General features: G+C 44.5%; 1 protein-coding gene across 2 annotated transcripts; it reads right to left on the bottom strand.

The window, feature by feature from the left end:
* Positions 1-731: 731 nt before the first annotated feature.
* On the bottom strand, positions 732-12,331 carry AP3M2 (adaptor related protein complex 3 subunit mu 2). 2 transcript variants are annotated; one of them, XM_042024980.1, is made up of 11 exons: positions 11,808-12,331; positions 10,637-10,689; positions 9,324-9,436; positions 8,099-8,373; positions 6,667-6,838; positions 5,994-6,131; positions 5,372-5,457; positions 4,690-4,823; positions 3,670-3,877; positions 2,808-2,952; positions 732-2,376 (listed from the first exon to the last, which is right to left on the bottom strand). In XM_042024980.1, the coding sequence occupies exons 4-11, from the start codon at positions 8,369-8,371 to the stop codon at positions 2,276-2,278; spliced, it is 1,257 nt and encodes a 418-aa protein (XP_041880914.1). In that variant the 5' UTR covers positions 8,372-8,373; positions 9,324-9,436; positions 10,637-10,689; positions 11,808-12,331; the 3' UTR covers positions 732-2,275. The 2 variants fall into 2 exon arrangements, with proteins under 2 accessions (XP_041880914.1, XP_041880913.1); XM_042024979.1 differs by lacking the exons at positions 9,324-9,436; positions 10,637-10,689; positions 11,808-12,331 and having other exon boundaries at positions 8,099-8,440.
* Positions 12,332-12,373: the final 42 nt, after the last annotated feature.

Raw genomic sequence — 12,373 nt, 5'->3', positions numbered from 1 at the left:
AGTAACTACTGCCATCTGCCTGCTTCCTTTCCTCTGACTTTGCAGCTGATATTGTCATACTCAAGTAGTTTCAGAACCCAGGTCAACATCAGCATTTGTTGGAACTGAAGTGCACAGCTGCACCTCATGTTTCCCCCCCCAGAAATCCTTCTTATGTCCAACTTCTGTCATTGATGTTGTTCCGCATTTCCCCCTTCTGCCCTACTTCATCTTCCCCAGGAACTTGCAGCCATCTTGGACTGGTATGTCATAAGGGCCAGACACCCTTATGTATATAAGAAACCTTTCAGTATCTTGAGTAACATGAATCACTTCAGCAGTGAATTTAAATTTAAAAATCAAAGCTACAAAGCCAAAGGACAGTATTAGTACTTGAGGAGCAGGAAGGTGATGAGGTATTTAATTTTCTTCATAATCAAAGCACTGCCCTTAGCATGATACCCAACCCAGTAAACAAAAATGGTTCAGCTGCATTCCTAAAGACATTTTCATTTGAGGTTCCAGGAAATGCTCAGCACTCCTTTTGGCAAACACTAAGAAAAATTACCAAGAAAGTAATTAATTTTAGCTTTTCAGACAGTGACTTAGTCCCAGGTTTACAATGCAAACTGCATAAAGATATTTATCTCCCTAAGGCACCCACTATGCACAATGCAGTTGGCACAATTTACCTTCCTCGTCAAATACCATTTCTTGTAAAGCCTGCACAAACCACTCTGAAATGACACAGATGACATGTAAAAATTAATTTTATTGACATCCTTGTTGAAGGTTTTGTTTGCACTGAACATGCTCAGCGGTAATGTCACCTCAGCAGAATGCCACCTGCTATGGAATTCTTCAGTTGCACCAGAACTTGCAATTCCACAAGCAAGATGCCACTCATCCACTGCAAGTATCCACCACATGCAAGCTGGAATGAATGCTATCCTTCGTCTAGGGTCACCCTGTTCTGTTCACAAGCATGAACTGTACATGCTGGGCTCCACAGCCACACGTGTGTGGTCACGCGTACAGCAGCTTAGGTGCAAGTTCTGCTACCAAGAGAAAACACATTGGCATGTAGTGGCTAAAGAGCCTGTTACAGACAATATGAACAGAGCAGATGCCTCTCATTTCCTATTTCTGCTGTACAGAGGGATGTACCACAGGCTGGAATGGGCAGATATAGCAACAGCTCTTGAGGAAGAGATGATCCCAGTGAAAAATCTGGTGTAGGTTTGAATCCATCTGCACAGCACCTGATTGGTACAGGAACTGAAATGAGGTAGGACAGGAGGAACACTACAAAGGTACCAGGTCACAATTATCTCAAAGAAAGACATGAGTGAACAGGAAACAGCAGTATCACCTTCATTTGCAGTAGGCAAGCAGAGGCAAAAAGAGGTTCCAACAAGTTACTGGGACAGTGGTTATCTTCATGTAGCCACAGCTTCAATTTCCATCAGTACTGTCTGTACAAAAGTTCCTCTATCTGTCTCTTCTGATTCCCCAAATAAGCTAGGAGAATTCCTACCTTCAAACACTGATAAAATAGGAGTAGAAGCAGAATTACATGGAGATACCACCGCCCATCAGTTACAAGATTTGAATGTATTTCAAGTCTGTATTCAAGAGACTCAAGATACTTGATGACCAGGATGCCTTATGAAATATCTAGAGAAAGAATGCACTTCTTCCCTTCCTCCCTTTGTGGCACCATCCCCAATCTCAGGCTTCTCAACTTTCCGTCCTGGGTGGAACAATCTACCCTTCCACTTCTTCCAGTCCTTTTGAGGCAGAATGGCTAGATGTTCTCCCTGTTGGCAAGAACTATACAGCTCTCCACCCTAACACCCAGTGATACAGAAAGGCAGATGCTGGATCATTGCGCTGGAGTTGAAGTTTGTGGACATTCAACTTTGTAACATCTACAAAGGGATAAAAAGCCAACCAAAATACAAGGAAGAGGAGTTACAAAAGGCCATAAATCCCTAGAATTTCCTCTAAGACAGCAAAATAAATGTGATACAAGCTTACATAGCTGACTCGCTAATCCTAAGGGACCGGAGCACCTCTCCCATCTGCTATTGTTCCAAATAATTCAGACTCAGGTAGGGATGAGGTGTTTTCAGGTCAACCTTACTTTTCCCTGTTTTCCAGCACTCTGAGCATGTAGCTCATGCTACTACAGACAAGGGAGCAACCCTAAATAGATGGATGGGATAAGAGGCTGCATCCAACAGCCTGGGACAGAGGAAACAGGAAAAGTGCTCTTCCTCACTGTCAGGAGCCTCTAGGTTCGGACTTGGAACTTGCCAGCCTTAGTCATGTATTTTATCCCCTTGAATGGCTTGTACTTCTCCCCATACATGTCCAGGCGATTCACCTTCAGTCCTAAAGGCAAACAAACACACTGTAAGACTGACTGCTGCCACAAACAAAGCTGACAGACCTTTGGGATAAAGGGACAGAAGATTGTACTAGCAGTGCAAAAAGCACAGGCAAGGTTTTAGCAAGCAGTAGACAGAACGGAGAAAAGCTGTCAACTGCTGTTAGAATCATTCTTTACAAACCCATCCATACCCTAAATCTCTTTATAGGTCTGTAAGCACAAAATGCAAGGAAACGTATGTGTAAATTGTTTCACAGACCACCAGAAAGAACAAATCCATATATCTGTAGTCAAAGCAGACAACTTTTTTGCTTGAAGAACACGTTTCAGGTAGAACATACGTCAAAAGGTTTGCAAAGTTACTTCAGCTACATGCAGAATGAGCACTGCCACAGCAGAGAACATTCCACTTCTTTACCTCACAATCACTTACCAGATATAGCCAGCTGCTGAATTTTAAACTGCAGGTTAATGGTGGGGTTTTCATCTGGTTTCGATGTCCCAGCTTGCAGGCTCACACTCCCCTTCAGGCTTGGCAGTTTCTGGGGGTTTATTTTCCCAACATCCCATGACAGTAACTTTAAGGAACAGAAAATGCAGGAGTGAAACTCAAATGCTGTTAACCCCCTCTAAAGAAGAGTCCCCTTCCAATGACAGCTTTTAATGTTTCTCTGTGAAAAATGTCTTTTTCTTGGTATCTTGCCTTTCATATCGGCCAGACACAGGACTAAGGAGCAGATACCTCAGAACCGTTGTTCTCCCTCTCTTTCCATGAGGCTCCCCAAAAGCCTACTGTGAATATTTCCACTATTTGTGCTAAAGGCCCCATGGGTAAGCCCATCAGCTTAAACTTTGCAAGAAGAAAAAAATTAACTCCTCAGGCTCAAACAACAAACAACAAAACCAGAACACCCCAAACCAAATGAAAACCATTAACCAACCCTTAGTGTTTGCAAAACACCAACATGCATCACTGGGCATGACAACTAGATATGCAGACGTTTGTAAGCCACCCACCAGACTAATGTCCCATCATACAAGACCGGTGCTTGGATTTTCTTCACACACCAAGTAGCCAGAACTACAATCCACTCACACACTAAGGTATTTGTTCTGGGGATTAAGAAAACTCCTAGTATGCAGTTGTTCAGAAAAAGTTCTCATCCCAACATACTGCCTTCAGCAAAGCAGTGTTCATGGAAATGTTCATGTAAGCATGAACAGCTTGACTGCATTTTCTGATAGTATAAGAAAGGTTTTTTAAAAATTTATCTAATTTCTCTCTTTCCTCTTACCTTTGTAACTGGATCGAAGACATGTGTTCCCTGGGAGGGTGTAAGGGTCATATTTAAGACACTTTTTGGCATCTGGCTAGTGACCATCACTCCCTCTACAGTCTTCCCCATAGTCTGCTTCGGCCCCACCGTGATCTCAAACCGTCCCAGTGAGCTGCTGTCACGGAAACTGATGTTGTGCTTAACATAGACAGGAATTGCCACAAGACTAGAATAAAGATGCAAACACAAAGTCCTTGTCAATCTCTTGCCTTCATATTTGCTTAAAAGAGAAGGAAATCGTACACCCATCTAGAGCAAAGAGCTAGGAGCAAAGTCAGGATTCCATTCCAAAGTCTTAATTACACTTTTTGTAATCAAGCTTGCTGATTCCTATTTTTTTTTATCAGAACAGGAAACTACATCCAATAAAACAGGAGGCTAGAGAAAAGGATGAGAAATGTTTTTGCATGTCACAACCAGGCTGTCAAGTAGTTCCTGGCACTGCAGCAGCACTTGAACTTCATGTTTGTGCTTTCAGTTGCGTTTTCCACTCCTTTTCATCTACTAGAGATAAATCTGACAAAGGTCTAGCAAAATTCTTCAGCACCCGTAACCCCTAACAGTACTTGGCAAGCTGCTTCAAGAAAAGAGTGCAAACATGGACAAGAACTTGCAGTTCTATTAAGAGAGATGTCAAAAACCCAAGAGGAGCACCAAACTACCTTGTTTTATTCCAAAAAGTTTTATAAACATATGAAATCAACAGCTTGATTACTCTGCCTAATTCTTTCCCTCTCTAGTTTGTTTATCTGCTAGTAGTCTTTGAAAAATGTTGGCTAACCAGAAAGAAATTATAGAATCACTGCTCCAAACAAGGAGAAAGCATGTAATTTAAAAAAAGACACATGCAAGTTACCATGCACCTCTACTTCACTTGGCTCAACATGCCACTTCATCTTTAGAAGTTCCTTCTTTTATCCTCTTCCTAGCCAGAAAGATCCAAATTTCGTAATTCACAGCACCAGATTCATCACCTACTTCTGAGCACTGACGTGGTAGGACAGCAAGCGGAAATTTCCATCAGGTGGAATGAAGGAGAGTATTCTCTCTGACTCCCAGCGCTTAAAACGCACACATGGGTGAAAGCTGACATCATCCAATAACCGAGGGTTCTGAAACAAAAAGAAAGTCACAAGGTTTGTGAAGGCAATACAACTTAAAATGACCTCCTCTTCTTATCAATCTTTTATCCATGAAGGGCCCACCATTTGACACACTCTTGACCACTTGAAGGTGTCTCCATTCAGACACGTCTGATGCTGCTATATCCATGTGAAAGCAGTACTCAATAACCTCTATCCTTTTTTAGGATATTTAAAATCCTATTTCATAAAACTTAGTCATGTCACATAATTGCATTGGTGCATACTCATAAAAGAGAAGGCCCTTCCGGATGTCTGCTTAAAGCACCACTGTATCTCAAAAATTTAGTCACAGCACACATTACCTGTGCTTTTAAACAAAGAATCTGAAAAAGCCCTTTCAGGCTCTAAGTTGCTGAACTTCCTGGTGAGTTCCCATTGTCATTTCTTTCTCTTTTCGTCTGGCATACCCAGATTCTGATGTACTGGAATCCATCATCACGAGACTGCAATCTTAGCAGCAGGGCTGGGAAAGCCCTTTCAAAATACTTAAGTAAAGATGCATCCTTGAGCTTTACCATAAAGGAGAGGGTAAGGTCTGGCATCCCAGTCAGCTTGACACAAGCATCAATCACCCCTTGAATTTCAGCAGTGATCGTGGAACCTGTAACAATAAAGTAAACACAGGTGGTTATGTGAACCTGGTCAAAAAATCCCAAAGGGGAAAAACTATTGGTGAGGAGGAAGGAAATCTATTTTCTTAATGCAATGTCATGGCTCATTGTGTTGCCTGCTCAACATTTTTATCATTCCCAATGAGTCCTCTAGAAGATTCATTCAATTAAGAACCATGGACACCAGCAATGTCCATTTTAATGACCAATGAAAATAGCTCCCAATTTTAACAAGACTAAGATGCACAAATACTAAAGAGAAAGTGCTATGCACAATTTTTACTCATCTTCTATTTTCCCAGTATAGAATTGCTTATGAGACCTCAAGAACAAGGACAAGTGAAAATCTTGGTGCCTCTGTAAAATTTTTGACTGAATAGCACATACAAGTTAGCAACATTCCAGAATAAAAATAGGAACAGCTTCCCACACTTGGATGAAGGTGCGCCTATTTGAAAACCTAACTCTCTCTTCAGGCACTACCAGGACAAGTTATCCTCGTCTTAGCCACAAGCAACTTTCATACCCGATTTGTCAATGATTGCATCTATCTCCTCAATCACATCAAAATAGGCCTCATTGTTGGTATATTTTACACCAGTACGTCTCCAAGGCACCACTGAGAGCTGTCCAGTGGGAAGCTGGTCACCCACATTAGTGCTTCCTGGAAAAAGAAAGGGAATCAACAACCACAGAAGTTAGGCAATGGTGCAGAACAAGTCCTTGCCCTCACAGAGCTTAATTGTAATTAATCCCTGAGAACCTCTATTTCTTTGTAGGAGAGCAGTTACTCTTCCAGACTCCCTGTACTCCAGAAATGTACACCTCTCTTACACCCAGCTCTAAAACATACCACGGTAATGCATGGGGAAGTGTCTACACGTGGGGATGTGTAAACTCACATCAAACTAACTCATCCTGGAAGTCATGTCAATGGCTGTAACTGAAAATGTAATCTGACGTTTTTTAGGTTAAAAAACCCCAAATCAGACAAAACAAAATGTAAAACCAAAGTGCAGCTGGTGCTGAAATTGGAAGGAACCTCAAAGCAAAGCAGTAACACGTGACTCCCTAAATATACCTGTGCTGCATGAGTGGTATGGGACAACATAAATTTTCTTCACCCACGTCCTAATTTACTTATGCAGAAATATTGCCACCTGGACTCCCCAGTTTATCTTCTTCTTGTTTCCCTGTACCTGTGATGGTGTTGACGACTGTTCGCAGAATAGTAGGAGGTTTTATCAGTTCCTTAAGAATATTAGACTCTGTTGCCAATGGAAAGCCATTGTCCAGCATCTCCTCCAGCACCTCATAAACCACCACAACATTGTCCTTGATTATTACCTCTGAACAGACACCAAAATAATCCTGTGCAAAAGAAAGAATTACTCAATGATCTCTGAAAGAGAATCTTAGTGATCATTCACACATAGGAAAAAATTGAGCCCCTTCTTGGAGGAGGCAAAACAACACTGAAATTCCCTGTATTACTACAAGCACATCAGACACACCACTCCCCACAGACATGGACAACTCTGAGCACACCTCTGCCACTGCTCCAGTAAGGTGGCAAATTCCCGCATTAGCAGTCCCAACTAATTCAGCAATTTTTAAAATCAAACACTTACTTACTGTCTTTTTCTATGTGGACTTCAAGCATCTTTCAGGAGAGAGCAAGGGCACATGCACAAACACAAACCTGAGCTTCTAGTTACTTACAGCAATTAAAGAGATCAGGCATTTTGCATAAAGAATGAGTATACGTATACTGTGACAGTAGAGAAATCCCAGTTCTGCATTACAAACACTCTTTTTCAGACATATCAGATTTTAATATACATCTAAGCCAGTGACGACACACTCATGCCTCGTACCCTCATAAAAAATAAGACCTAAGAGCCTGACACAATCCACTGCTGGCCTGAACAGCCAATCCACTCCCTAAAGGCAAAGAAACATAACTCAGAATACAGGCAGGTGCTGACTGACATCTTGGAAGCAAACACTCCCATGATACTTGTTTGGCCAAGCACACACATTTCCTGTATTCTGGCAAGATGCTGGTCACAAGACATTTCAAATCCAGACAACACAATCCTGTTGTTGGCAGGCGGAAGGCAGACATCTTTAACGTTTTCCTAAACAGATCAGAAGTCATGTCAACCATAGTACAGAGGGACTACTCTGGGCAATCCCTGCAACTCACTCCTTTAGGAAGCTTCCAAGAAGCATCACTAGATGTAAGCGCAGGTTGTCACTAATTGATTAAAGCACGTGGCTATGAATTGCAAAAGCTCCTTGTGAGAACAAGGCCAGTTTGGTCTTAGTTCACAGTTCCCAGAGCAGAAAAGAGTGCAGAACAGAAATACTGATTGCTGAAACGTTCATCCTGTGAGCACAGGTAGATCCCGAATCCATCGTAATGCTAGGCAGTAAATTCCCGACTATGGCAAGCCCTGTCTATATCCTCACAAACGCCGGATGAAAATTACGGGATAGGAAACAACAAAAAACTAATAGCTGCGAACCAGAGGGGCTCTTTGCACCGCCCGCCCGTTCTCCCCCGCAGCGCGGCCGTGCCGAGGCTCCTCCGCTCCAGCCAGCGGGGCCCACGCTCCTCGGCCGTACCTGGAACGTGTCCACGACGCGGTGCAGGAACTCGATGACGAAGAGCGGCGGCACCTCGCTTTGGATGACGGCCACGAAGAAGATCTTGTGGCGGTAGACGCTAAGGAGGTAGTGGTGCGGCGTGGAGATCACGGGCGGCACGTTCTCCGCCTCCGAGGCCCGCTCCTGCGCCTCAAAGAAGTAGTCACAGACGGAGCGGCTGACGACGCTCTTCCAATGCTTCTCCAGGAAGATGTCTCCCGAGGCGTTGATCAGGAACAGACTGTGGATCATGGCTGCGGCGGGGCCGGGCTGCGCCGCAGCAAAACCCCCGAGCCGGCTCCCCACCCAGGCCCCGCCCCCCGCGCGCGCAGCACGGCCGCCGCAGCCCCGCCCCCGGCGCGCGGACAGACGCCCTCCCGCGCAGCGCTCGGGACGCGCCCCTGCAGCGGGCGCTGCGATTGGGCGGCCCGCGCACACCCGCGCCCCGCAGGCCGGCGAGGCGCGCGCCTCGTGACGCGGCCAAGCGGCGCGCTCCGCAGCCATCCCGGCAGCGGGCGGACGGCGATCGTGGCGGGGACGGGATCGCCCCGGCAGCGCCCCGCCTGCCACGTGTCCTGTGTCCCATGTCTCTGTCCCGCGACCGAGTCCGTCCCTCCCCCCCGCCGTTACACACCTGACAGGGGGCGACGTGGGGCCGGCCCGCGTGGGGTCCTCAGGCCCGGAGCTGCGCAGGGCCGCCCCCGTCAGGCGGCACCGTCGTGACCCGGGGATGTCCCACACGGAGGCCGCTGCACGTTCCCCCTCGTTCGGCGGGGAGGGCTCACGGCCCGGCTACCCCGCCGGCTCCTCATCGGCGTTTAGGGGTGCCTCTTCTAGAGGGGAGCTTGAGTATAGTCAATGAAATGTGGAAATAACCCGGCTCGTGCGGGGAGGAGCAGCTAGGGGAACGTTTTTCTCTGTATTATTTTGCTGGTTCGTTCACCACGGAGTAACACGCCAGAAAACATCCAGCTGGCATGAAAACAATTGTCACGCCAAATTTACCTAAATTCTCTAGCAAATTATTCCTTTGCATAATTAGAACTAGTGTTTCATGTTCATATAGCAGATCCCAGGACTTCTGAGTAAGACATGCCATGACAAATAATTTTTCTACTACAGTGCTGGGAACATACAGAAACAACAGAAAAGCAGTCCTTTGTATCCCATTAAACAAGCTGTCTGAGCACACAGCCTTTCTTACATGGGAGGGAAGGTCAGACTTGTACCAGCACGGAGAGACTGAGGTCCGAGATTTCACACCCAACTGTGCTCCATGATCGTGGGCAAATCTTTTAAGTGGTGATATCCCAAAGTCTGGAAGACATGAAAAATTATGTCAGAATGCAAAAAAAGGCCCAGTTCAGAGTTGATATATTTTATTTCTATTGATTCACTGTAGCTGTTTTTTCCCAAAAATAGGACACAGATCAGTTCACTTACTCTAACACTACCTTTCAGTACTACTGTATGCATACATCCTTATTTAAAGCATTAGGTAATTCTACCTGGACTAGATGCGCTTTTCGCCATAGCAGTAAAATAATGAAGGAGAAATGACCTATATATTAATTTCTCTTTTATGGTAATTATTTGTAACAAATGCATTTTTTAAACATCAAATAATGTTTATAAATGTCTAACTTAAATTACTGTGATGAATTACACATTTGAGAGCAACACAGAGGCAGCAATTTGTCATTTAATTACATCACTTCTAAATTTAAAGTAATTATTATTTTAATATAATCAGTTTACTTTTAACACAAAGGCACTGTAAAGATTATTGTATCAGCCTATGAGGAAATTGTATTATTGGGAATCATATAGATATCACAGACAGAAAGCAGCAGAACATAGTTAAACAGGCAACATAAAGCGTTAATACATTGGGTTCTTCATCAAACACAATATGGTTCTGTTCTTAACCTGGACTTTAAAATCAACAGTCATGGGATATGTCTTTTCAATACAGGCATTTCTTTATTGTCTCATGAAATGCAATTCAATTTTGACAGTATATTACATTATTTAAATCCTGTCATTTCCCTCTGACTGCCTTTACCCATCATCAAAATTTTATTTTATCCAGTTTATTATGTTGTCACTTTCCTATTTTTCCTACGGTTGCTTCAGCTTTCTTAGCTGTCAAGAAGATTGGTGCTCATACAAAAGCAATCATATGGTAACTTACTATTTCTGCACACCAGTGGAAAAGGTTGTTGAGGGAAGCCTAGCTGCTTCCAAACCATTACACCATGCTTTGTTCTGAAAGTCTGCACAATGGTTTGGGAGCTTGTAGAAACTGGAACTTAAAGGGGAACATGACAGAATATGCTGCCAGAACAGAATTTAGTTTTGCTGGTTAACTTAAGAACAGCCTGAAAACTGCTCAGTTGAAGGGTACTTTACTTTCATTATATGAACCTCAAGAGAAAATTATGCACAGTCAAAGAGCAGTGCTACAAAATGGTGCTGCCAAAACATCATCGTCTTTACGATAAAACAATTCCTTACCATCTGTAGTTTGCCATATGCAGGAATTCTGATGATTTAACTTTTAGCTTGTGCTGTGAAAATACAAGACAGAGTTGATGAAAACAGGCCATTTTTTATTTATAATAGTCTACAAAACAAATTAGTTTTGCAAGGTTGCTATTAATAACCTACTGCCAATTCTGAAACAGAATAGAGTCTACGGATTGACACTGTTGTAGGAACACAGTTGGGTTTCACCGTTACGTACTGCACCCTGTTAGTCTTGCTTTATTTTCTCATCTGGAAATTGCATTTATGTCTCTATTAGCTTTTCTGAATATAGCACCACAACCTTGTAATTTAAGACAGCCTTATAATTTGGAAGCCTTGAAGACTTGGGAAGAGGTGTGAGAAGATTAATCTGTTGAGAGAACCCAACTCTGACAAGAAAAGGCCAGATCTCTGCAGTCTACACGGCAGAAACGGAACTGTTTGTACGGTACCTTGCAAAACAGCACCTCAAACTCCGTTTGCTTCAATTAATAAGCAGCTCACTGGGAACGTTTAACTTTCACACTGAAAAACTTACTGTTAAAACATCAAAGTAATTACTCTTGCTCAAAAGAGAAATTTCTAACCTTAAGACACTAAACAAAGCCATTCAGAAACACCATGTTTGTTTTATCAACTCTGTCTCTAGAGCATTTCTTAAGATTTTTCCTTTTTTAGGAACAGAAGCTCACACAAAACTTTACACGATAGTTGTCCTTTAAGGCAATGGTGAAAAAGTCTATAATGTGAAAACACAACTGGTAAGCTGAGCCAGAGGTTACAAAAGGTGGGAGAATTGCATGCAGCACATAGCCATACAGTATGCATAACAAAATGAGACTCTTTCAATTAAATGTAAGCTAAGAGAGAATTCTTTTAAATAAGAGTCTGCTCTTTGCTCATGTCTGCCAAGGTTCAGCGCATGCCAGTGGAACGCTGTACCTCTGCAGAGCCGAGGAGAACCTGTGGTGTGAGCGAGCCAAGACTGCACCTCTGACAGGCCCCTTTTGATGTCTGCGAGGAACAGCCAGCTCTGTGCAGCCAGACCGAAGTACCCACAGAGCTCCCAGGGTACTGTCACGTGGGACAGCTAATGTTTTGACAGGGTATTATTTATTACTCTACACTGTAAAATACGTCAGAAAGTTACACAAATTACCTGGCAAAGATGGCCAAGGATAGAGCAGCTGTAGTGGTTTAGCTCAAAATCCTTATTCGCGCACAGATGAAGAGGCACAGGCAAAGAGTACCCGCTCACAGAGCTAAACGGTATCGTTGTTTAAGAATTCCACATCTCTTCAGTAAAAGCCTAGAGTCGCGGTTTCAAGCGCAAGCTTAACTAAGCCTAGGAGACGAATTTCCTTCTTTTCAGGGTACGGGTATCCGTGGCCAGCGCGCTCCCGGCAGCCCGAGCCATCCCACCACGCTGCCCGGTTCTCGGCGCCCGGAGCCTCCGGCGGCCGCAGCCCGCATTCCTGGAGCGCGGAAGTTCCGCACAGCCACAGCGAGACGCCCAGGTCTGCAGCCGCTACCCCCCCAAGTGCGCTTCCAGTCAGCCTTTACCGAGCGCCGCCGCCTCCCCGCACGGCCCAGCGCGGCGATGCTCAGTCCCGCGGCCCAGCCCTGCCCTGCCCGGCCCGACCCGGCCACTTCCCTCACTCGGCCCCGGGCGGCCGCTCCGCTCCGCTCCGCTCCGCTCGGGCGGCCCCGAGAGCGGCCCCGCCT

Source organism: Corvus kubaryi, unplaced genomic scaffold (assembly GCF_017639235.1).
Source record: "Corvus kubaryi isolate FWS band 111438036 unplaced genomic scaffold, C.kubaryi_AGA036_p1.0 37265, whole genome shotgun sequence".
Lineage (NCBI taxonomy): Eukaryota > Metazoa > Chordata > Aves > Passeriformes > Corvidae > Corvus > Corvus kubaryi.
Note: the sequence above shows the minus strand (reverse complement) of the source record. Positions and strands in the feature narration are given on the sequence as shown.